This window comes from Benincasa hispida, chromosome 8 (assembly GCF_027475165.1).
Source record: "Benincasa hispida cultivar pf3 chromosome 8, pf3_genome.v1.1, whole genome shotgun sequence".
Classification (NCBI taxonomy): domain Eukaryota; kingdom Viridiplantae; phylum Streptophyta; class Magnoliopsida; order Cucurbitales; family Cucurbitaceae; genus Benincasa; species Benincasa hispida.
This window is the reverse complement of record NC_143485.1, coordinates 32,764,345-32,791,344: the sequence shown is the minus strand read 5'-3', so window position 1 is coordinate 32,791,344 and position 27,000 is coordinate 32,764,345. Positions and strand designations below refer to the sequence as shown.

The 27,000-nt window shown below is 34.1% G+C and overlaps 3 protein-coding genes across 4 annotated transcripts; 2 read left to right on the top strand and 1 right to left on the bottom strand.

Moving 5' to 3' along the window:
* The first annotated feature begins 5,178 nt into the window (after nucleotides 1-5,178).
* LOC120083155 (basic helix-loop-helix (bHLH) DNA-binding superfamily protein) lies at nucleotides 5,179-6,601 on the top strand. The gene has a single exon (XM_039038757.2). The coding sequence runs from the start codon at nucleotides 5,421-5,423 to the stop codon at nucleotides 6,345-6,347; it is 927 nt and encodes a 308-aa protein (XP_038894685.2). The 5' UTR covers nucleotides 5,179-5,420; the 3' UTR covers nucleotides 6,348-6,601.
* A 358-nt stretch (nucleotides 6,602-6,959) lies between these two features.
* Nucleotides 6,960-8,963, top strand: LOC120083153 (Leucine-rich repeat protein kinase family protein). The gene is made up of 2 exons (XM_039038755.2): nucleotides 6,960-8,339; nucleotides 8,493-8,963. The coding sequence occupies exons 1-2, from the start codon at nucleotides 7,103-7,105 to the stop codon at nucleotides 8,825-8,827; spliced, it is 1,572 nt and encodes a 523-aa protein (XP_038894683.1). The 5' UTR covers nucleotides 6,960-7,102; the 3' UTR covers nucleotides 8,828-8,963.
* On the bottom strand, nucleotides 8,898-12,464 carry LOC120083157 (NAD(P)-binding Rossmann-fold superfamily protein). Of its 2 annotated transcripts, XM_090316563.1 has the most exons (7): nucleotides 12,326-12,464; nucleotides 11,862-12,200; nucleotides 11,372-11,524; nucleotides 10,901-10,994; nucleotides 10,537-10,619; nucleotides 9,911-10,064; nucleotides 8,898-9,430 (listed from the first exon to the last, which is right to left on the bottom strand). In XM_090316563.1, exons 2-7 carry the CDS (start codon nucleotides 12,009-12,011, stop codon nucleotides 9,195-9,197), a joined length of 870 nt encoding a protein of 289 aa, XP_090172689.1. In that variant the 5' UTR covers nucleotides 12,012-12,200; nucleotides 12,326-12,464; the 3' UTR covers nucleotides 8,898-9,194. The 2 variants fall into 2 exon arrangements, with proteins under 2 accessions (XP_090172689.1, XP_038894686.1); XM_039038758.2 differs by lacking the exon at nucleotides 12,326-12,464 and having other exon boundaries at nucleotides 11,862-12,247.
* Between the last annotated feature and the right edge of the window lie 14,536 nt (nucleotides 12,465-27,000).

Genomic DNA, 27,000 nt, shown 5'->3' with positions numbered 1-27,000 from the left:
TACATATACTATAACATTTATACTATATGATGCATGAGCATTCTATGTAATTTAATTCATGCATATACATTATTATAACACTTATAATATAAAATGATGCATGAATATGCTATAAATGCATAACTTATGGTGGGATTTTTAAATCTATATGACATACAATATGACATATAAATTAATAAAACATACATTATATGTATATTTTAAACTAAAATTTGATGGACCGAGGTAGGACACTAATAAAACAATAAAATGGCCAACTATTATATTAATAAAAGCCATCCGGTTCGATAAGTGAACCGGACCTTGAACCGCTCGAACCAAGCCGTGATCGGTCCAATCGGAAATCGAATTGCCCTCAAACCACTTGAACCGGACGAACCATGAGCGAACAGGAGAAATTTTTCCGCATCGCAGCGTCGAGACGCTATGCCTAGTGTTACGACACTATGGAGAAATTTCTCCATTCGCTACTTAGAGCGTTGTGACACTAGGGCACAACGTTGTGATGCTGTAATGTAGTCTGCTACTGCACAGTATCGATCTTCTTCCATCCGGCGTCCAAAAACAGCCCCGAACTACCAGAAAACCTCCGGGAACATCACGAACGACTCGATATACAATCAATAGAGACTTTAGTAATTAAATGCCCCAAAACATGGGCCCTTACAATCAAAATTTAAAGACTAAAGCTATAAATCTATGCCCTATCCCGAAAACATCTATCAACCAAAAACCACATTCAATAATAGCCATTCATCACATGAATTCTAAACAGAATGCAGTGAAATAAAAAACACCCACCATCACTGAAAAAATTAATTCAAGAAAAATGGAATTTGGGATCTAAACTACGCTATGATACCAATGGAAGGATCTCATAGAAGGGAAACCTTGAGCGAAAGTGGGATTGTCCCAAATCCAATTTTACACATAACCAAATTTTTACAGAAAAGAAAAAAAAAGTTTATGCGTTTACAAAATTACAGCATGCTCATTAACATAAAACTTAGGGTTTCAGAATACCCTTACCTTTGAAGACTAATCTTCAATTGCAAACCTTCGAACTGGAATTGGGCACTACCACGAAGGAGACCTTGGTAATCTCAAGATGAGAACCTAGGAGGTGTGGGCTCTAGTGATTTTGGTGAGGGAACAGAAAAATATTGAGAGAAAGGAAGGGATGAGAGCAAAATAAGATTTTCTTTTTCTCTGAGAAGTCACTGAACTTTTCTGTACTCTCTTAGGAAGATAAGGAAGAAGAAGATTAAGAATTTCCAACCACCCACATTATACGTGGGTGGAGAGAAAAGTGGGGAGGGAAGTTAATTCCCTCCCATTAATTCAAATAAATAAATAAATAAATTAAATAAAATTAATATAATATAATTATATATAATAATAATTAATTTATTATATATAATTATATGTATATCATATATAACATATAACCTATCGTTTCAATATTGTATCATATACAACATAAGCTATAGTTTCTTTTCTCTCACAAATGGTATTTAATATAAATCACATTTACATTTAATTCAATTATATGAATCCAATTCACATAATTAATAATTGAATCATATTATATGATCCACTCATATGTCTCTACATACATATTTAAGCTACAAGAGGGTTAGCAAAATTTCCCATGGGGTTGGGAATGGGGAATCCTCGATTTGAACGGGGATGGGATGAAACCGGAAAAAATTTTCGGGGCCCCGTTCGGGGACGGGGACGGGGACGGTATCCTCGCCCTGACCCCGACCTCGATTTGATATATTATATTTTTAATATTTTATAAATATATATTTATAATATATAAAATAACTTATTTATATGTATGTTTATAATGTATAGACTTATAGTGTTGTGGTGCCCAATATTAAATTAAATTCTAAATTTAAGCCAAAAATTCAAGCCCAAATTTTAATCAAATTTTAAATAAAATTTATTTTAAAAAATGAGGAATCCCCACGGGAAACGGGGAATGAGGCCTCGCGGGGACCCCATTTTCCCAACGGGGAATCCCCACCCCTGTCCCCACCGATGGCAGGGATGGGGAACAATTTCCCCCACTGGGCCGAGGAAGGAGGACCCTCCCAACCATAGGACCCTACGAGATTTAGGGCATCAACCCGAACATGATAATTATATAAACACAATTTAATTGATTATGATCATATTGTCGAACAATTGTGGATTGTATGATTATCGCAATTATTGTATAATACGTGACATATAATTGTATGTTAATTTGCAAGAGATAGTAGGTTAGGTTAGCTTGTGAACCGATAGCGCTAAGTATTGTTGTAATCAACCTAGGATTGAATCAAACGAATGTTTAATTTAGCCGCTTGAAAATTAAATACTCAACTTAAATTTGACCTAGATCTTGATGCAATTAGGACAATTTGAACTCACATGCTTTTCATTAATTCACTTTACACTGATTAGTTAATTAGGACGATTAATTAGTTTTTCTAATTAATTTTGTTAAGTATAAACAAATACTTAAAATTAGGTTATGAGAATACGATGGTCGAGTATATTGAATAGGAAATTTCCGCAATAATCCAAGCTAGGTCTGTTTTTAATAGATAATCACACCTTTCAATTTGTTCTCTTTACTTTTATACAATTTAATTTACTTGCAACAATTCAATCTCAACAACCTTCCTCAGTTACCTCGGGATTATAAACAATTCAATTTAGAAATTCAACTGTTCCTTGAGTTCACTCGTGCTACCACTACTACAAAATTAGATATAAATGGTTAAATTATTTGGTCCAGTATTAGGCGACAAATTTCGTTGACCACTCATTGTATAGGATACCCCCACTCACATATCTCTATATGAACATTTTAAATTACATCGTTTGTAACGATTACAAAATGGGTCGCATTCATAGTGTCACTAGGATACACCAGGATAAGACATCCAACTTTATCCATCTAACATAGACCATTTAGGTTATTACTAGTCTTATACAAATAACCTTGGATTTTTCTTATTGGATATAATTTTGCAAATTGAAGACATAGTACAAAATAACGAATTATTTTATTAATTATCAATAACTTTATTTATAACCACAAAGTTAGGACATAAAACCCAATATTTACATCATTTGAGTTCGCATCTATCTTTAGAGTTAGTGGCTAGTTTTTTGTGGAGTTAAGTTATAAGAGTTTGTTGCTAATTTTATATTATCAGCATTTAAAATTGATATTTATAGTGAAAAGTGATTGAATAAAATGTACACTTTTCCGACTTTCATCTTTCTCTCCTTAATAAGAACAATAAAACTTTTAGCTAAAAGTCAAAATTATTCAATAAAGAATGGAAATTAGTAAATCGAATGTGTAAACTCTATTTAGTCCAATGATTTGTTTTTACTTTTATACCTTACAGATATTTTGTTTTAGTTTTTGAATCATTACATTAATGTTTGCGTTTATCAAATTTCAAACGAGATAGACTTAAAATTTTATTCATAATTTTTTTAAAAATTTCTAATTAATCAAAGAACATTGAAACTTGAACACAAACTTAAAAATTCTACTTCAATGACGGTATACAATGCATATAACAATTATATATATGATTTTATTTAGTTTTTTAAAAAAAATCCACTCTAATAAGATTTTCAACAATTTTTGTTGTTACCTATCTAAACATTGATATTTATTATTTAACGTTCAAATTTTAGATATTTATATACAAAGATTTTTAAAAATAGAAAAATAAAGGAAACTATTTATACAAAATGACGAAATTTAATCATTTTAGATTTCTATCCATTCCAATCACTGATAGATACGTTTTATCAATCTCTATCTATGATAGAATAGATTAGTATTTTTTTTTACTATTTTTATAAATAGTTTGACATTTTTTCTATATGTGAATTTTTTTTATTAATATATAGAATTCAAACAACTCTCAAGTGATTTCTTGAAAATTGCATTTATCTTCACTTTGACATTAATTTACAAGTGTTGGTTTTCATAATGTTGTTCGTTTTAATTAGTTGGATTCTTACATTTTGATATTGAATTTGGGCATGTTTTTAGGCGATTTGTTCTTCGAGTATTACTATAGCTTTTTTTTTTCTTTTTTTTTTTTTTTTTTCCTTTTTGAAAGGGGATTGAATGTTATGTGTGCTTTTTTTTAGGAAATATTAAATGTTTTGTTGGTTAAATTTAGGGTGATTTATTCTTTGAGACAAATTTTTATTTTAATTTTAGAAATTGTAACAATAATCTCTAGCCATTTCACCCTTTTTTTTTTAAACACCATTTGACACAAAAACTTTCAACCCATCAACCGCTAAATTTTGTACACACTAAAAAAAGAAACTTGCTACATATTGTTCCATAAAAAGGTATGACTTTTCCCCATTTAAACAAATTTAAAAAAAAAAAAAAAAAAAAAAAAACCTATATCTGTCCTTTTCATAAAAAACATGTAAATCCTTTTGGGAAAACAATGTTTAAATATAATTAAAATAAACATTGTAAATGAAAGAAAAGAAAACCTATTTATAGTACTATAATATAATTAAAATAATAAACAATCAATTTCTACTACTATTAAACTTCAAAAAAAAAAAAAAAAAAACTTTTTACACTAAAAATACATACTTAAAATAGTAGCGTATTACATAAACTTAAATCATAATTCAAATATAAAAAGATAAAACCGTAATCTTTTGACATTAAAGGACTAAGATGAAAATGAGATTCGAAAAACATTAAAAAGAAAAAACATTTTAAAATCTATGTACCTAGATTTGTCCAGAAAGATATTTTTTTTAGTTTAATAATTACATAATAGATTTATATATCTAATTTTCGGATGATAATAAATATCTAATCAAATAAACTCAAATAAATCACACACACTATAAATATTTTCATCAAGTGGCCATATATTTTTTTTAATGGAGATTAAATCCGAATTCAATTATATCAGATTCACAATTTTTTTTTTTTTTTTTTTTTTAAACCCTAGAAAGAGAGAGACATAATTAGTGAAGAAAAAACAAAGTGGAAAAAAGGGTTAAAATATAGGAGCCGCAAAAACCAAATAATCATCTCATTCATCCATTGCCACCAAAAGTAACCGTCTTCTTCATCATAAAAAAACCCTAATCCTACAATTAACTAACAACACAAAATTTACAGAAGAGAGAGAAAGTAGAGAGAGAGAGAGAGAGAATCGTGGGTTAAGAAGTTGGGGGTTTCACGGAGATTAATTAGCTTCTAATTACCCTTCTCTCTATAACTGATTCCTCATTAATCTCTCTCTCTCTTCTTATAATCCATATGCGAAAACACACACTTCAACTTCATTTTCACACTCTTGCTTTTCTCTGTTTTTCTTCTTCTCCGATTCTTACTCTGTTCCTCTTCAATGGCGGCTCTTACCTTTTACTCCAATTTCTACTCTGACCCTTCTTCATATTATCACCAATTCCACTATTTCTCCCCTGAATTCTCCCCGGACCTATGTTATTTTCCTCCCCCCCAGCTCCTCCACGATCCCATTGCCTTCGATTACGTCGACGACTCTGTTTTTTACCCCACCACTGCTGCTCCGTTCTTCGACGACGCCTTTCCGTTTCTCTTTTCCGATGCCTACCCGTACTTCTCCACTCCCGCCGTCGATGAATTCCTTCCCGTCTCGCCTGAGTTCTTCCCTTGTGATGAATTTGAGTTTCATTGCCCCAAACGTCAGAGGGCTGTGTTGGAACAGAGCTTTCGTTGTGGCGACGGTGGCGGTGGCGGTGGCGGTAATGTAGGTGGTGGAGGAGGTTACTTTCCTCCTCCTCCGACAATGACGATGACGTCGGAGTTGTTTTCGAGTGCGTGGGATGGTAGAATGGACAATGCTGAAATGATGAATGATGGTGGTTGTTTGAAGACTAAACCGACGCCGGTGCCGCCGTCGAGTAATAACTTATCAGCACAGACAATTGCGGCCCGGGAACGGCGGAGGAAGATAACGGCAAAAACGCAGGAGCTCGGAGAGCTGGTTCCGGGTGGGAGCAAGATGAATACTGCCGAAATGCTGAATTCTGCTTTCAAATATGTCAAATTCTTGCAAGCCCAAGTTGCTATTTTGCAACTGAAGCAAGAAACAGAGCAAGAACAAGAACAAGAAGAAGAAACAGAGGATCTTCGAATTCTTGAATCCACAATGATTCAAGAGAAGTTATACTCTGAAGAAAAATGTTTGGTTCCAAAAGGGTTTGTCCAAAATCTTGCCAATTTTCCTGAGATTCAATCCCATCCGTCCATTTTCAATTCCATCAATCAGATCCTTCACAACAGCAGCTAGCAAAAAAACTAAACACTGATCAGACACAGAAGCAGAAGTAGCTTGTTCATCATTTTGTTTTGCTTGTTGTTGTAGCTAATCTAAGTTACTAAGAGTTTTTCTTTTTTCTTTTTTCTTTTTTTTTTTTTTTTGTTTTTAACCATTTAATTTAGAGTTTAGAGTTTAGTTTCAATTAGATGCTAACCTCACGTTAATGATCCAAACTGTTCTTTGTAAAACTTGTCCACTTGATTAAAGGAAATCCCTTTTTCATTTTCTTCCAATTTTATTGCTTCATAACTCTAAACAGCTGATTTATTAGGTTTTTTCTCTAATATTTTCTTGGCTTCCAAAAATCCATCTCTCTATTTTACAAGCAGAAGATAAAATTTGCTCTGTTTCTTGAGAAAAATTTTCCTTTTTAAAGATGGGTAATAAAATTTTCTTGACAACCAAACAAAACACAAAAGTAAGGCAGGACAGTTCGTAATTGTAAGGGTAATTTCATAATAAACATAATATCTAGACAAAGATTCCAAAAGGAAAAAAAAAATCCCTAGATTTTTTTATTTTTTTTGCCTTTTAACTGTTTTCAATTTTTTTCTTCAACATAACCGCCATAGCCTCCGAAAATGGCGGTTTCCACTTTCTACTTCATCACTAACCGTCAAAACTTTCGGAGGAAATAGTTAAAAACATTCCAAAGAAATTTCTCGTCTTTTCTCAAATTTCCCAAAAAACTCGATCTTAATAATCCAGAATCATCAACCGTGTCCATGTCTGAAAATTTCATCTTCTTCCTCCTCTTAACAATGGCAACTTGTTATTCTGTCATTTTATCTGCATCTGTCATAGAAGATCTCAACACCTTACATCCACCGTCAGATTTCAACTCTACAATCTCCAAAAACTGTCATTTAAACCCTTCTCTTCGTTATTGCTCTGCTTCTCCAATGGATCTCATTGAAATCTTCAAGTCCTCCATTGTTGCCAGCCATCTTTGCAATGAATCCCGCAACCTCAATTGTGTCGAGTCCTTTCCGAAAATCGATCTTCGCAACCGCCCGAAGATCGCTCCTTTGTACCTGTCGTTCCACTTCTTTTGGAAGTACTGCCCTTTGAGTATCCTCACCATTGATCTGTCTAACAATTCTTTGAAAGGAAGTTTCCCTGTTGATGTTTTGGAATGTAAACAGATTGAGGTTCTTGATCTTAGTAGAAACGATCTTGACGGGGAAGTCCCATTTCGGATTTTCTCTGATCTTGCTAATCTAACTGCTCTAAATTTGTCTAACAATAAGTTTACTGAGAGTAAGATGTCTGATTTAAAGTTGTTCTTTAAACGGTTTAATTCGTCGAGTTTTATAAATTCTGGTCTTCTCCCAGACCATAGGAAGTATAAAATGAAAGCTGTGATACTGTTGTTTGTGTTTCCCATTCTTGTGATTGTAGTAGTGTGGTTCTTGTGGTGGCTTTGTTTCCATAGGCCTGATTTCTTGCCAAGGATGTTGAGGAGGAAGCACAAGTTCACACCGGCAATGCTCTGGGCTGCAACCGGTGGATTTTTGGAGAAGAATTTGATTGTGAAGTGTGAGGGAGTAGATATTTACAGTGGAGTTCTAAGAGATGGGACTCAAGTGAGGGTTGAAATCTATGGGAATGAGATTTCAAGGGAAAGTAGGAAAGAGTTTATTGAAGAATGCATGATCTTAACCCAATTATCCCACAAGAACTTGGTGGAAGTACTCGGTTGGTGTGATAACCGACGAATGAGAGCCATAGTTATAGAGTGGTTGGAGGGTGAGAGTGTCGATATGTGGTTGTCGAGGTCGCCTTCGCCATGGAAACATAGACTGAAAGTAGCCAAAGGAGTGTTGGAAGGTATGCTTTATTTGCAGGAGGAATGGCCTGCTGTTGATTATGATCTCAGGACAAACAGCCTCTTGTTGACCAGAAAGCTAGTGCCGTTGATTTCAAGGTTCAAATTGGGTCATCAAAATTGCAGCTCAAAATGTAAGTCAATCTGAAAGAAATACTATGATCAAATAATTGGCAAAGTTCAACCTTTTTTTTTCTTTGATGTAAAACAAAATAATCCGAATAAGTTTTCATGAACTCTCCAGCATTCATCAACTGAGAAAATTAACATTGTAGTTGATGCATCAGATATCTACAAGTTTGGCGTATTCTTGTTTGAAATGATAGTGAATCGGGAGCTGCGGGATGAGATCAAGCGAGGCGAATTTGGTTTTGTTCGAGACATAAAAATGCAATTTCCCAAGAATTTGCACATAGTGATCAATGAAGCTATAGAGCTACAAAAAGAAAGCATGGTGAATCAAGCTAAAGCAGCAATGAACCTGGCATTGATGTGTACACATCAATCAAGTGGGCATCAACCTAATTTGAAATACATATATGACACTGTAACTAGATTATTAGGTAATCACAAGATGCATGAAACTGGGGAAGGTAGGCACAAAAGGATTCTATCAAGATAGTAAGAAGGTATATTTGTGTTAAGGAATGTTTAACTTAACAGACTTTGCTAATTAACAATAAAAGCCTTGATACTGAAAAAACTTCTAAGAACATTTTTATTATATGTTTCAATGTCCTCAACAACTACGAATAACAAAGAATGCAAATATAACTTTACCATGTTTCTTCATTTTAAGTGGTTCTTGCTTCTCCATAGTTTTCAACATTTGAGTCTCTTTGTATTTATTAAAACTATAAAATAATTATTAAATCAAGGCAGATTACTCCCATGTTTGATCCTCTCGCCTTGAAACAACCTTGATCACCTAAGCTGAAAAGAGGTATCCAGAATTTTATGTAAAAAATTTAACTAGACTGAAGTTCATACTACCAAGGAATTTCCTGACCATCCCATGCAAAAAACTTCCCGTTGTCTTGGCTCTTTGCATTGTTGATGATTGTCATGAGCTTTTGGACTGAATACTCTTTTGTAAAAAGTTTGCCTTCAGGAACATTTCTCTGAAATGGCCTAGACAGATCTGTGTCCACCGTGCCTGGATGCAATAATATGCATATGATTGGATCTTTCTTCCTTGCAAATTCCACCGATACGTTTTTTGTCACTGCACAAGCGAAAAGGAAGGATTTCAGATTAATTATGATGTCAAAAAGAATAATGTTTAGCTCCTCTGTAATTTGTGCATTCCAATAATTAACAAATTCATAAAACATCTAATATAAATAACCGATAAATGGAAACTGCACTTCTTCAATGACTAAATTCAAATTTTCATGGTTTAAACGATTTTTGTTGATTAGATTTTGAATGTCTGCAATGAATGTGTAAGCGTGTGTCAGTATAGTAGGATGACCCTTTTTTGTTTGATTGAAGAACATGAAGAACATGAAAGCACATTATCATGCAGAAAAGATTTGCAAGAAACAAGAAATATCTGAATTCAAGTTCAAAGCCTAAACCAGATGGCAAAAGAGTGCATATCAGAAAAAACCATTCCCTTTTCTTTCCCCCTTAAGGCGTGCAGATTAATGAACAATGTAATGGGGAGAGAGCAGGTTAATATAAAGACAACAAGACACTATACATTGGTTAAGTGCCGTCTTAGAAGCTCGGTAAGAATGCCAACCCCCAAGACGGTTATCTCCAATTGATCCCACCCGAGCACTTAAATTGGCGACAACTGCAACATCTCTTTCTGTTCCAGAACCTCCCCCAGCCTTCAGAAAAGGCCACAAGTGCTGCTCAAGTAAATCATAATCCACAACAGTCAGTGCTAAATGCTGAAAAATCCTGCAAAAAGGACTGGCAAGAAAATTTTGTATCTACAATTTAGCAATACTAGAAAAATATTTAGGACAATATACTTGTACTTGAACTCAGACAAAGTAACGTTCAATTGGTGGTTTATTTTGATCATCCCTCTGGACTAAGCAGAGTCAGTAACTGGTCGAAAGAAGAATTATCCATTCCTTTCCCAAATGGGAATAGAGTGATGGATATTATAAAAAAATAATAACCATCTCCAAATTATTTCAGCTGTTTGAGCACTTTAGGGATGTAGTTTCAATTGAATGGAAAGAAAAAAAAGATTTTGAAGAAATGCAGAAACAATTGCTATATCCAAGATTGAATGAAATGAGCTTACATTTCCTACTGAAAAGTGAAAACTAATATTGTAAACATTCAGAAAAATTCTCTAGTGAGTTCTACCTTGATCACTAGAATAGGACCAACGGCATTAACTTCGTAAGCATGAAGCAAAGAAGATCTCTCCACTTTATTCAGGGTAGTTTCTGCATTGGAACCAGAACATGGCCAATAGCTTAGATCACGACTACTAAGTTACATGAACCAAAAGAGTAAAAATATTGACTTCAATTATCAACTTTATTATGTAAATCAGGAATATATCTCAATTTTAGGTCTAGGTGGAGGAAAAGAAGTAAAATCTATGATTCACTAAGAAAAAGTCGACTACCATGTTGCATTAGAACCAATGGCATGAATATGATGGGAATTGTAACCCTTATGCTGTTCAAATAATCAAGGAATTTTTAATTCTCAGAAGAAATACCTGGTTGGAGTACATTAGGAATCGAAAGAATGCCAGATGCATTAATCAGCAGATTCAACGACCCATATCTTTCTTCTATAGACTTTGCAGATGCCTGAAATACATTGTAACATTGACAGACGAATATTAAAAATCTTACCATGAAATGCAGAGTAAAAAGAAAGAATTTGCTCATTATAAAGTAGATTTCATAACCTAGAAATGTATATCACATACTGCACAACCACCTAATCCAAGGCTTTAAACTTATAAGAGTATTCTACTTTTACTTGGGTTTCAAAAAAAGCTTGTAGCCATCTGAAAGGTCCCAGATGCATCAAATCCAAAAACTAGCTTTAATCATTCAAAGAGTGAACAAGTATAGATTTTGATACCACTTCAACCAAAACTTCTACCTTCAATAAGAAGGTAACCAACCATGCCAACCAATGTGATCTACAGTTTAGTCATGTTTAAGGAAAAGAGTGAAACCTTAATGGTGGTTTCATTGGTGACATCCAACTCTAGAATGCAAAGGCGCTCAGCAAACTTGTTTTTCAGCTCAAGAAGCCCTGTAGCTTGTCCAGGATTTCGACATGTAGCAACAACATGTCCTTTTTCATTCTTCTCCAGCAGATGTCTAACCTACATGAAGATGAGTATAAAGCCAATTTTAATTTGTTAAGCTACAGCTAAAGTAAGTAATGAGTGAGAGCAATTTGGGTCTGTAACTCACATCACCTTCGGATAAACTAACATGTAGAATAAACCATAACCAAATTCCAAACAGATATAAACTAAAAAAACAAACAAACAATTCATAACATTCTACTCCATAAAAACTACGCAAATTAAGGAACTGAAAGAACTCATTGAATTCAAGTGAACCTTTGATCTATTTCAACAAAATCATGGATTCCGAACATATTATCATCGCGGAACAGAAATACTTGGATTAAAAGAGAGAGAGAGAGGAACTGACAAATTCGAGGCCAATTCCTCTGGAAGCTCCTTGCACCATCGAAACTCCGCCTTCCCATTTGGCAGCAACAGAGGAAAAATTAGGTCTCCGAGCCAACGATTTGAGGATTCCAGCGGCGAACATTGGCTGATTGTGGAGGAGAAGGTTCATATCCTGATTTGATGAAGGCGAAGGCCACAGGAATCCATTACTGAGGTTGTTTGGAATAAGATGGAGGCTAACCTAGGCAATAGATTTAGCCGAAATGGCAGGCAGAACTCCATTGCCGAACTCTCAGAAGAACTTATGGCTGCCGTGATGCCACATTCTACATTTCACTCTCTTTAATCACAAAGTGAGCTGAAAATTGAAATTCTCCTAAGTTTAGTGAAGCTTTGTAACAAGGGGCCTAAATGAAAATTAACCAAGGTTTAAAAATCAAAGAATTCTGGATTTCCGTTTGCATGAGTGCTGTGTAAAATTACCATTTTGACCCAAGAATTAACCTATTTGATTCTCGATCTCCTTCCTTCTCCAATTTTTAGCATCTTCTTTCTTCTTCTTTGATCTCCAACTTTATTTGTAAATTTAGAAGAAACTTTTTTTTTGTTTAATTCTTCGCTGGACTTCTTCTTCCTTCTTCCGTCTTCCATTTGCAACTTTTTTTTTTTAATTTAAATTTAATCGATACTTTGATTCTTCTTATTTAGTTGGCAACTTCTTCTTCAATCGATTCTTCTTTTTATTCAATTAATTCATTTGATTCTTCTTCGGGCTCAATTTGCAATTTTTTTAGAAATAAAGAGATTGAGCATGAATCGAAAATCGATGATTGAGAATGAGAACGGAGAAGTGAAAATCAGTGATCGAGAGCGATAATCAAGGAATAAGAAGATTTCTAATCATAGAAAGCTAATTGAGAAAGGGGATAGAAGGAGTGAGATGAAAGAGCGAGAAGCAAAAAGTGAGAGTGAGACTTTTGCTCCTCGTCCATGCATTATTGAGTCAAAGTGGTAATTTCACTTGGCGAAAATGAGTCATTCGTACAAAAATCCCATCAAAATTGAGGATGAGAATTGTAAAGTGTTAGTTTTATGAGCTTCAATCATATCATATGTTTTGATGATAACAAATATTTATTCACTCATGATTTATGTTTTAAAGTGTTTATAACATAGAGCTCAAAGAAATGATTTCAACATATTTTGAATCACCTAAATTAAACATCAAACGAAGAAGTTGCAGCTAAAAGAAGATTCTAAAGGAAAATTCAAGGTGGTTGATGACATAGCAGTGATGTGTCAAACATGGACCGACCTTAAGATGACATGTGGTAGATTTATGATGAAAGAAAGAAAGAGAAAACGAGAAAGATGAGATACCTCATCAAATAAGATTGCAGCATAGACATCCCAAAATTTTGAATTATTAAACAAATGGATTAAAAAATGGGAGAAAAAAAGGGAAAAAGATGTTTCCCTTCCAAAATACACAATTCTCAATCTTTTTCCTTCTTAAGTTAAATCTCCTTTATTTTCTCTCCTATTTATTCTCAACCATCCATTCCTTTTACTCTAGATTCAATAGATGATTTAAAATCATTTAATTTTTACAATCAATCATTCTTCATCCTCCTCGCCACCTTTTTTTAAAAGTAATTGGTTAGATCCTGAACCACTAAAAAAAATCCGAATTTCTTTTTAGTTTAGTGAGAAAAAGGATCGTGTAGGTTTTGGTCTCACTTGCAAGAGAACTTTTCTTCGTAAAATAACCAAGAATGAGTCTCGGAGAGTGGATATAAGCATGTTGTCGAACCACTATAAATTTCAGTGCCTTCTTTTTCCTAAACTTCTTTTATTTTTGCACTTCGTTTCTTTTCTAATTTTTAGATTGCATGTTAGAATTGAATTGATGCTTTACATAATTGTGAATTAGCTATATATTAACTTAAATGGTTGCTTGATGTTATTTTCTTAAATTAAAATTCAAGTTTTATCACATTTAGGTTAATAAGATTTTTAAAGTTAAAGATTAGTAGACAACCCTATTTACACCCTTGCCATTAATTTACATAAATGTTATAATAAGGGTAATTTGGTACCAAAAAAAAAAAAATCAAGGATGGAATTGTAAACCCATCATTTTTGGTTGGACGCGAGAATATTGTAATCTAAGACATTTTTTAAATTTTTCATTAAAAATATGGTTAAATTGTAAATATTTCCTTATTTTCGAGAGAAAGTTAGAATTCAGTCATTTATAATTAGAATTTGGTTTCTACTAGTACTAATTTGATATGTGTTGCACAAGTTAGGTGAAGTTATGAATAAGAGGTTTTTTTTTTTCTTTCTAAATAAGTAATTGAAAAAAACATTTATAAAGAGAGGTAACAATAATAGTTATTTTATATTAACTATTTTTAATTAAATTATATATATATCTATATATATAATTTAATTAAATTATATATATATATATATATATAATAACGAAATATATAAACTAAACAGGTGTAAGAGAATAATTTAGATTATTTTGATTCAAATGATTTGATTATCTTCTTAATTTCAAATTTTAGTTTAAACTAAAATATTATTTTTTTAAAAAAATTACTCAGTTAAAAAATATATTTAGATAATTTGATTATTATCTCAATTTTAAGTTTTAATTCACAATAAATTACTTTTTTTCTTATTTTCTAATTCTATGACCATCCTCTATTAATTGAACTTTTTTACTTGGATTATTTGAGTGTGTATATATGTATATTAAATTTCGTGAAAAAAAATTATTTATCCTCTTAATTTCAATTTTAAATTTAAATCAAAATATTGTATATATATTTTTATTTGGTAATAATCCTTTATCAAAAACTTTTTTTTTTTAATTATGATTTGGATGATTTGATAATAGTCTTAATTTCAAACTTTAAATTAAACCACACTATTATTTTTGACAGAAACCCAAAAACTTAGTCCTTGCAGATTTGCAGTGGTCCTCTTCATAATTTCAAACATCATTTTTTCCAATGAACATAAACATTAAAATATCAAAATTTAATTGGAATGAGAGATCTAAAACTCCAATCCTAACAAAAGAAAACTTAATAATTAAAACTCTTTTAATTTAATTTAATAAATAAATAAATAATCGAATTATTTTATTATTTTCTTACCCACAATTGAGTTGAAATGAAATAAATATTAAATAAATATACATTATTTTGTTATTTTTAATCATAATTATTTAGTTGGATTTATGATAGAGATATTGAGATCCCAAAGTTTCAATTGAAAAAAAAAAACCTAATAATTAAGACCATGGTTCAAATATTGTTTAATTTATAAAATAAAATTATGAATATACAAATATATCTTAAAATAAAGAAAAATTATTTTAAATGACAAAGCTACTAAAAATATTTACAACTAATAGCAAAATATTACTGTCTATCTATGATAGACTATGATAGATAGCGATAGACTATTATTGTGTCGCACATAGTCTATCATTGTTTGTCGCAGTCTTCTATATTTGAAAATAGCCCTAACATACATAAATAAATATATATATTTTAAATAATAAGTATGTATTATTTTATTAACATAAGGGAGAGATTTTGAAGGATGTAAATATCAATCCCTCTATAGAAGGCGAAATTTAGAGTTTACATGTGTTTCAAATTAAAATGGAAGACATGAATTGACAAATACCGATGATGTCACATGTTTCCATCATGATTGTTAGATTGAATAAAATTAACTCATTTCAATTTCATATTATTATTTGGGCTAAAGTTCAATTGAGGCTAAAAATAGGCTTAATTTAGCCTAAATACCAAATAAGATCCAAATCCAATGGGCTTAAATGTCAGATCCATGGACAACCTAAGCTCAAGCCCACAAAACTCACTAGATAATTAGGAGTTCTCTTCATTTGAAAGAGTTAGAAGGTTCAGACTTCAGAGAGCCTAGATAGAATTCTCTTCAATCACTAGATTCTTTGATTCTTAAAGACTGAACCACTACCACTCATTGAAATTCAGGTGCTACGCATACAAACATTCTTACAAGACTTCAACTTCAATAATATCACGCGCTTCACTCCTATACATAAGCGTATGCAATTAACTGAGAAAGAATAAGAGGAACAAGTACTAGAGAGATCATAAAGAGATCAAAACACATATACATCAAATCTACATCAATATAAGTTCAATTCCATAAAATACGTTTTTTTAAAAAAATTAAACTAAATAAAGTGATTCAAGTTTAATTTTTTTTAAAAAAAAATCAAGGAAAAAAAAAAGGGAAGTTTAAGGAAGACGGGAAAAGAATGTGGATGGTTGGTGTTGGTAATGAAATTTTTTATTAAAAGAAAGAAAGAGGAGATGCCTACTGTTTAAAAAAAAAAAAAAATGAAGATATTGTAGCATGATGCCTACTTCTAGAGTTGGGAAAAAATGCAAAAAAAGATAGATTGTTTCTTAAAATCCTCATAAATATAAAAAAGCCTTTACTTAACAGAATTATTAACGAAGATTTTATCAAACAAACTATTTATGAGGTTTTATTAAATCATAAGAACAAAATTCTAACTAATTTTAAATTATAAGGACTTAATTTCATTTTTCTCAAAACTAGAGAGACCAAATTTATAACTTTACATTCAAATATATATTTAATTCAATTTTACAAATTACAATTTATTAAATGAATCAAATTGCTTATTTGATTGAATTTGTTGAGTAATTAGTAAACAATATATTTAATAGTTAATTAAAATAAGTTAAACTAAGCTATTATAAAATTCATTTTTCGATAACCATTATTATTTATGATTAGTTAATTATTTATTTTACTAATGTTTAATACTTCCTTCATTATATTAATACATTCAATTCAATTTTACAAATTACAATTTATAAATCAAATTATTTATTTTATTTTAGAATAGGTGATATTATTATACAACAACAAAGAGGATTTCACAGCCCAGGATCAAGGCAACAAAACAACAAAGCAGAAGCAAAGACAGGGCATCAAAATCAAAACAAAGCCAACAGGATAAGAACAGAACAAAACCAACACATAGACGCAAACTCGCAAACCACCAGAAGGATAGGTAGAGAGAAAAACCCAAAACCCCATAAATTAATGGCTACAACAAAACAGAGAACAATGTGAAGTTTAAAAGGAGAAAAAAATACATCCATATACACACTAGATAAGACTAAGAAGGTCAACTCGCCAGGAAGTAGCACGAGCACGAATCGTAGAGACCATAAGGTGAACCAGAGTAGACATCGACCTCGATCGACCTCCATGCAGCCGCCAATTACACTCTTGCTAGATGTAGTATATGGCCGGACACCAGAAAACACGGAACAACTTACTACGCACCTACTCGGCACAACCAACTTAACTCTACATCCCAACCAGCCACCCGATGCATCGAACCCAACTGACACAACACACTAGACCACATCTCTCTCCCAAACCCAGACTAAAAAATAAATGATCCCACGACTCCACATCTCCCCCACACATAAGGCACCCCCCCTCTGACAACACACCCCAACTCCTCAACCAATCCCGCGTACCCAACCTGTCTCTCACTGCTAACCACGCACAGAAGGAGTGAGCGGAATACCACTCCCTGCCCATAAAATACCAACCCAAGACACCCTATGACGACGAGGACGTATACTCTCCCAAGCACTAGCGATAGAGAGCCGACCACTAGCATCTGGCACCCAAACCCAATAATCCTCTCCCCTCATCCTAGGCCCCACTGCCTGGATAAAACCCCAGATCTCAAGCAGGTCCCAAGACACTGTAGGCCACCTCCAACCTCCCTCACCATTCAAGAACTCCGACAACCGCGCTTCCAAACTACTCCTTGCATCATGAATCATCGTAGACCCGTATGAATCTAAAAGCGCACCCCCCGGAAGCCAAGGATCCCACCAAACAAAACAAGACTGTCAATCGCTAATCATCAAATGAACCAGATGCTTGAATCTATCTCTACTTCGCAAGATAGCCCTCAAGCACCAAGACCTCCCAACCTTACTCCTAACAGCCCACAACGACCGCCCACGCAAAACATTCGCCTCCACCCACGCCACCCAAAGTGACCCTGATTTCATTAAGAGATGCCAGAGCAGCTTCATAATAGCAGCCTGGTTCCAAGAGGCCACATGCTTCACACCCAACCCCCCCTCTTCCAACGACACACACACCTCATCCCACGCCACTCGTGCACCACTCTGACTCACCACACTACCTTTCCATAAATAACTACATAATAGAAGATCAACCTCATGAGTTACACACGCAGGTAACACGAATATGCTATACTAAAAAACCTGAAAGGACTGTAAACATACCTAACAAGCTGCAATCTCCCAGCAAAGGAGAGAGACCTCCCTGCCCAGCTTCTAATACAAGCTGTAATCCTCTGTATCAAAGGTGCACAATCCATAGCCCTCAATCGACCTGCCAATAAATGTAAACCCAGATACCTAACAGGAAACGAACCAAGAGAGACTCCCATATACACAGTTAGTTCCTCCGCCTCCCTAGACTCCACACCCGCGACAAACATAGAACTCTTCCCAACATTTGCAACTAACCCAGATAGCTCTGCAAACTCTGTCAATACCTGCCTCACAAACTCCAAAGAATCTCTTTCAACTGCACAGAAAATCATCAAATCGTCTGCAAAAACCAAATGAGTTAGGCCCAAGTGCTCACACCGATCATGGAACCTAAACCACACAGAAGGTTTATTCAACAACCTAGACAAGACCTCTATCACCATCACAAACAAAAAAGAAGACAATGGATCCCCCTACCTCAACCCCTTCCTACCAGGAAAAAACCCTTCAAGGGAACCATTAATCATCATAAAGAACTTAGGCGAAGTAACACAAGCCCTCACCCAACTAACAAACTGAAGGGGCGTACCTATAGCCAACAATACACCAAACAGAATGTATAAAATAGGTTATATTAAACAGAATGTATTTTGACTGAATTTGTTGAGTATTTAGTAAACAATGTAGTTAATAGTTAATTAAAATAGGTTAAACTAACCTAGTATAAAATTCATTTTTCGATAGTCATTATTAATAACTAACTGATTATTTAGGATTAATTAATTAATTATTGTTATTAATTTTTATTACTTTATTCATTATACTAATGTATTCATAATTATAATTCTTAGTATCCTTTATTAATATTTCATATTCATTATACTAATGTATTCATAATTATAATTCTTAGTATTCTTTATTAATATTTCATACTTTACTCTTTTTTTTTTTTCACTTTTTATATAATATATTCTTTAACTAAACTTAAATCAAATTTATAATTACTAATACTAAACTCAATTAATTAAAAATAATTAATAAGACATTCATCAAGTATATTAATTGGTTAATTTTAAACTATAAAATACCCATGTTCAAGTATTTATATTAATAGTATTATTTGATTCTTTTTTTAGGAAAATTAAAATTTGATTCTTCATTAGTTAATTCTTATCAATACATTAAATGATATTTGTTAATTAATTAATTAATTTATTAAAATAATGTAAAATTATCATGTTTAATACCATAAATTAAATACAAGCATAATTTTTTTTCATAAAATTATGGTAGCATTTCTCATACATATATTAACGGTCTGACAAGGAGTGAAGTTATTTGTTGTTTAGTAATAAGGAACCATGGCATATATGTTTGGAATAGATTCCATTTTGAGAGAGTTGAAAAAACATTATCTTATTGAAAGGTTATATACATCTGTCCTTTCTTAATACATTTCTTTAGACGAAGACTATTTTCTTTTTCCTCTTTTCGGATGGTAAATATTTCTCAGAACATGGAGTGTACATGTCTTCGGTCTTTCATTTTGATGTTCCTACTTGTGCCCGGAGAGAGAATGGGCACGACTCTCCCTTTCCCTATTCTACCGTCCAAAACATGTCAGTCGTTCGAAGTTCTGAGGTTGGGTCGAGTTCGTAGCCATGTGCTTCAATCCTCTAAGCTACAGGCCCTACCCCGTCTTCACTGGTTCTGGTGGGTATTTTTTTCCTTTTTATTCAAATGTTGAGTGAAATGTGCACTAAAGTGGATTTATTACGGTTTTAACATTGTTTTTCTTTACATTTCTTGTGGAAATTTGTAATTGATCACATGTTTATGAGCATTAATGTGTGAAAAAAGGTCTGTAAATTTTTTGGAGTTATTAGAGTTGAAATTAGGTTGTAATTGCTCGGTTTCGGGAGATTGGACAGCATCATTAATTGAGAAAAATTGGTTTCAGACCCGTTTCAGCCACCAGATCAGACGACCCGCTTGCCAGCCCGAGATCCGACCCGGTTCGGAATAGCCCCGAGCACGCCAGCTGCCGACGAAGTGCTTCGGCCCATTTCGCGACCCGACCTAGTTTCTTCGCCCGCTCCGTTCCGACCCGGTTCGAAGCTACCTTGCGCGTTCGCCCACCTCCGTGACCCGCGCGCCTGTGCGCTTTCTGTCGACCTACCCTGCACTTGACCGCGCCAGCGTGCATTGACCAGCCAGTCTGGACCGGTCCGTTTGACCTGGTTAAGCCGGTTTGACCGGTTTAACTTGGTTTTTGGTGTTTTTGGCCGGTTCGAATGGTTTCTGAGCGGTTCTAGATGGTTCAAAGTGTTTGAAGCCGGTTCTAGGAAGCTGGTTGCTTATTTATGTAATAAATTAGTTATTTGTTTGTTTTTAATGCCAAAATTGATCCACTTTAGTGTTGTTTACCTATTATGCATGTGATGTAAAATGTTGTTTAATTATATATGCACATAGTATGCCATATAGTTTTAAAACCCCACCATGGGAAAAACATGTGACATGCATTTGTTATATGTTATAAGTGTTATAAAATATATACTATGCATGCTTAGTTTTAATATAAGTGTTATTAAAGCATCTTTGTTTGAAGGAAGCATGTTATAGATGAATGCTCTAAGGTTATAATTATTATAATTTATTTTATAATTGTTATAAAATAACCTAGACTTCAAAAATCTATAATAAAGATAAAATGCATGCTCACTTAGGGTTAACCATCGAGCAATCTCAATTTTCATAGAAAATAGATCGATATCTTGTAAAACCAAAGTTACAAGAAAACTCACCCGGCAAGATCTTGGTAAAAAGTTGGATAAAATGACTAAGGTTGAAGGTATTTAAGTTGACGGTTCATGGAACACCTACAACTTGGAGATCGAGCCGGCATCTAAGTTAGGTTAAGACGATTTTATGAGCATGCGTAAAAGTTATACTCGGATGAATCACCTAGACTTAGGATATGTTTAAGTTAGCCGAAATGTATTGCTAAGTATTTTATACCCTAACCGTCTAGAACACTTCAGTTGGAGAGAAGTAATGTACTTTTAGCTCTAGTGTCACTAAGAATTCACACCGTGAGATTCATGTTTGGCTTTGAGCCGCCTTGGGAGCGGACTCCATTCGGAGAGTGTTTGCATGAGTCAATACCAAGGTGAATAGGGGAAGTTGTTCATAGTAAGTGGGAGAAGGAAGTGTGTCAACACATTCTACGGTCTCTTCCATTAGGTTGCACCGTGAGGATCCTATAATGCGCCTGCATGTCTGCCCTGGAGCTTACCAATCGGAGGGTTGTATTATAGGTTTCGGAACTCTACGAACTGTAGAAATTGATAGAGTCTCTCAGGTCTATTTTCATTCTTGTCTTTCCAACTTCGGGAGCATAATGATTTCGATCTTTGAGGTATGAAAATGGAGGGTCACACTTACGAGAATTACTAAGTTTTAGTAAATTCCTAACCAAAGTAGCGATAACTAAGTTACTATAGGAATAAAAGTTATTCTGGTGATAGTATCTAGCCAAGATAGTCTTGGTTCAATGGTGATAGTATCTAAACCGTTGAAATATCATTGCAAATATAAATAATGATGGGTACATTATTTTTTGCTAAACTTGATTGGATTTAAAAGATTAATGTTTTTTACTAAAAAGGATATGTTTTACTTTTTAGTATGACTAGCTCTTTAGTTCAATTATTAGCTTCTGAAAAACTTAAGGCGACAACTACTCAACATGGAAAAATAATATGAATACAATATTAGTAATAGATGACCTGACATTTGTCTTAACTGAGGAATGTCCTCAGGCCCCTGCCTCGAATGGTAGCCAAACTAGTCGGGATGCTTATGATCGATGGGTTAAGGCTAATGATAAAGCCCGTGTCTATATTCTTGCCAGCATGACTAATGTATTAGCGAAGAAATACGAATCCTTGGGCATAGCTAAGGCTATCATGGATTCATTAAAAGAGATGTTCGGGCAACCATCATGAATCCTAAGACACGAGGCAATTAAGTACATTTACAATAAGCGTATGAAGGAAGGGACCTCTGTTAGAGAACATGTCCTGGATATAATGGTCCACTTCAATATTGCTGAAGAAAATAGTGGCGCCATCGACGAGGTAAATCAGGTTAGCTTTATTATGGAGTTTCTTTCGAATAGCTTCATACCTTTTCAAACGAATGCTTCTCTGAATAAGATAGAGTTTAATCTGACAACCCTTCTTAACGAGCTCCAGCGTTTTCAAACTCTTACAAAGTCTAAGAGGAAAGAAGTGGAGGCAAATGTTGTCACCACAAAGAAAGTTTTAAAAGGATCGTCCTCTAAAACTAAAGCTGGACCTTCAAAGAACAAAAATGTTCAAATGAAAAAGAAAGGTAAGGGGAAGACTCCCATGAAAAACAAGGAAAAGAAAGTTACAGAAAAAGGAAAATGTTTCCACTGCAACCAAAACAGGCACTGGAAGAGTAACTGCCCGAAATACCTTGCTGAGGAAAAAGCAGAAAAAGAAGCACAAGGTAAATATAATTTACTAGTTGTTGAAACATGTTTAGTGGAGTATGATACCTTAACATTGATATTGGATTCAGGAGCCACTAATCATATTTGCTTCTCTTTTCAGGAAACTAGTTCCTGGAAAAAGCTTGAAGAAGGCGAGATCACCCTCAAGGTTGGAACGGGAAAGGTTGTCTCGGCCGAAGCAGTGGGAGACTTGAAGTTATTTTTCGAAGATAGATATCTAGTACTTAAAAATGTTTTGTATGCACCTCTTATGAAGAGGAATTTAATATCTATCGGTTGTATTATGGAACAAATGTATAAAATATCTTTTGAAGTTAATGAAGCGTTCATTTTCAGAAAAGGTATTCAAATTTGTTTTGCTATACTTGAAAACAACTTATATAAGTTAAGACTAACTAAATAAAAATTTGTCTTAAAAGCTGAGATGTTTAGAACAGCCGAAACTCAGAATAAAAGACAAAAAGTTTCTTCTAATGCCTATCTATGGCACTTAAGACTTGGCCACATAAATCTCAAAAGGATTGAGAAATTGGTTAAGAATGGACTCCTAAATCAGTTAGAAAACAATTCTTTACCTTCATGTGAGTCTTGTCTTAAGGGAAAAATGACTAAGAGATCTTTTACTGGAAAAGGTCTCAGAGCCACAATACCCTTAGAGCTCGTACAATCGAACATATGTGGACCGATGAATGTCAAAGCTCGAGGTGGGTATGGATATTTCATTAGTTTTATTGATGATTATTCAAGGTATGGTCATATTTACCTAATGTATCACAAGTCTGATTCTTTTGAAAAGTTCAAAGAATATAAGGTTGAGGTTGAGAACCAGTTAGGTAAAACAATTAAGACACTACGATCAGATCGAGGTGGTGAGTACATGGACTTAAGATTCCAGGACTATATTATAGAACACGGAATCAAGTCACAACTCTCTGCACCTAATATGCCTCAGTAGAACGGTGTATCTGAAAGAAGAAACAGAACCTTGTTAGACATGATTCGCTCAATGATGAGCTTTGCTAAGTTACCTGATTCATTTTGGGGACATGCATTAGAAACTGCTGTCTATATTTTGAATAACGTTCCCTCTAAAAATGTTTCAAAAACATTTTATGAGCTATGGAAAGGGCGTAAAGGCAGTTTGCGTCACTTTAGGATTTGCGGATGCCCGACACACGTGTTGGTGCAAAATCCTAAAAAATTGGAATGTCGTTCAAAACTATGCCTATTTGTAGGTTATCTAAAAGAAACAAAAGGTGGTCTATTTTACGATCCTCAAGAGAATAAGGTATTTGTATCGGAAAATGTCACATTCCTAGAGGAAGACCACATAAGAAGTCATCAACCTCGCAGTAGATTAGTATTGAATGAAATTTCCAAAGACGCTACAGATAGAGCTAGTTCATCTACTAAAGTAGTAGATAAAACTAGTACATTTGGTCAGTCACATCCTTCTCAAGAGTTGAGAATGCCTCGACGTAGTGGGAGGGTTCTTCATTAGCCTAACCGTTATTTGGGTTTAACAGAAAAACAAATCGTCATACCTGATGACGACATAGAGGATCCATCGACCTATAAACAGGTGATGAAAGATGTGAACCGTGATAAGTGGGTCAAAGCCATGGACCTCGAAATGGAGTCTATGTACTTCATGTCTGGGAACTTGTAGATAAACCAAATGATGTAAAACCAATTGGTTGTAAGTGGATCTATAAGAGAAAATGAGACCAAGCTGGTAAAGTACAGACTTTTAAAGCTCGACTTGTGGCAAAGGGTTATACCTAGAGAGAGGGAGTGGACTATGAAGACACTTTCTCTCCCATTGCCATGCTTAAGGCGATTAGAATACTCTTATCCATTGCCACTTTTATGACTATGAAATTTAGCAGATGGATGTCAAGACAACTTTTTTAAATGGCGATCTTGAAGAGAGTATCTATATGGTTCAACTAGAGGGGTTTATTGCACAGGGTCAAGAATAAAAGGTTTGTAAACTTCAAAAATCCATTTATGGGTTGAAACAAGCTTCTAGATCTTGAAATATAAGATTTGATACTGTGATCAAATCTTATGGCTTTGAACAGAATGTTGATGAGCATTGTGTTTACAAGAAGATCACCTATTCTACTATAGTGTTCTTAGTTTTATATATTGACGATATTCTACTCATTGGGAATGAAGTAGGCTAACTAACTGACATCAAGAAATGGCTAGCAATGCAGTTCCAAATGAAAGATTTAGGAAATGTGCAGTATGTTCTCGGGATTCAGATTATTCGGAATCGCAAGAACATAACACTAGCCATGTCTCAAGCAACTTATATAGACAAAATATTGTCTTGGTATAAGATGTAAAATTCCAAAAGAGGTATGTTACCTTATAGATGTGGAATTCATTTGTCAAAGGATCAATGTCCTAAGACACCTCAAGAGGTTGAGGATATGAGACATATTCCCTATGCTTCTGTAGCAGGGAGCCTGATGTATGTAATGTTATGTACTAGACTTGACATATGCTACGCAGTAGGGATATCCAGTAGGTATCAGTCCAATCCTAGATATGATCATTGGACTGCCGTTAAGAATATCCTCAAGTATCTTAGGAGAACGAGGACCTACATGCTCGTGTATGGTACTAAAGATATGATCCTTACTAGATACACTATAAAACATTGTTGATCTTTTTACAAAGGCCCTCATGGCTAAAGTGTTTGAAGGTCACCTACAGAGTCTAGGTCTACAAAGTTTGTAAACTAGGACAAGTGGGAGAACTTTTGGGTATATGCCCTAGTTTATTGTACTCACATGTTTCTTTTCCTCACTTAAATTCAACATTGTGATACTCCACTAGGAGTTTTAGTCCAAGTAGAAGTTTGTTGGATTTTATATCCTAAAACTCGTAGTTTGTAAATTGATAAACATATCCTGTTTTATTTTTCGATAAAATTGTTATTGAAATTGTAATCTTGAAATCCAATAAATTAAGGTCCTGAGGCTATTTAATGTAGACTTGAACTTTATGTGATGACATAAAACATGGATCAAGTTCGAGTCTATAGCCTAAAATGGTCTATAGTATAGGGATAAGTTAGGCGCCTTGTTCTGGGGACACTATGGATGCGACCCACTTTGTAGTTAGTACAAACGATGTTATCCTGAATCGTTCATATAGAGATATGGGAGTGGGGGCATCCTATGCAATGAGTTTGTATAAGACTGGACCATGACTTGGTCACTTTTACTTTATAACACCGTTTACTGTATAAAACTGACTAATTCAAATTTGATGACCTAGGTAACTCGATCTTAATCCTGAGCTAACTATAAACTCCTGTTTATTTGGGATTATCCTTAAATCTGCATGTTGGGGTTGATGCCCTAAAGTCTCGTGTCCTGTAGTTTGTAAACAATATATACGAACACCAGTGATTGTTAATATATGATATTTACTTCACATCTTGTTGTTTTGCTCGGTTATTTGTTTTAAATTTGCTTTACCACAAACCAATAAACATAAAATCCCTGGTTATCTGTATGTGACTCAAGCATGTATGTGGTGACATACAAGTGGATCATGTCTTGAGTGATAACCAAAATGATCTGTAGTATATGGATATAGGAGGAAACCTTATTTTGGTAATGCTACGGACGCAGCCTGCTTTGTGGAATGGTCACAACTGTTGTGACTTGTCATATATGGTCTGATCCTGATCATTCGTATTGGGGACATGCGAGCAGGGGCGTCCTATACAAAGAGTTTGTATAAGACCTAACCACGAAGTGTTAATGTCTCGTTATATAACACCGTTCATGATAGAGACTTCATTTCACTAGGATGACCATAGGTAACATGACCTCAATACTGAGTGAGTTGGGAACTCCTGCCATTGAGGACGGTCCTTTGATTTATAGCATTACCAGATGTTGACCGGGATGTCCTTGGTATGGTAGCAGATGGCGACATTGAGGATCCGTTGTCTTATAAGAAGGCAATGGAGGATGTTGACTGGGATGAATGGGTTAAGGCCATGGATCTCGAGATGGAGTCAATGTACTTTAACTCAGTATGGGATCTTGTAGATCAGCTTGATGGGGTTCTCCCTATAGGTTGTAAATAGATCTACAAGCGTAAACGGGGTGCTGATGGGAAGGTACAGACCTTCAAGGCTCGACTTATGGCAAAGGGTTATACCTAAGTAGAAAGAGTCGACTATGAGGAGACTTTCTCACCTGTTG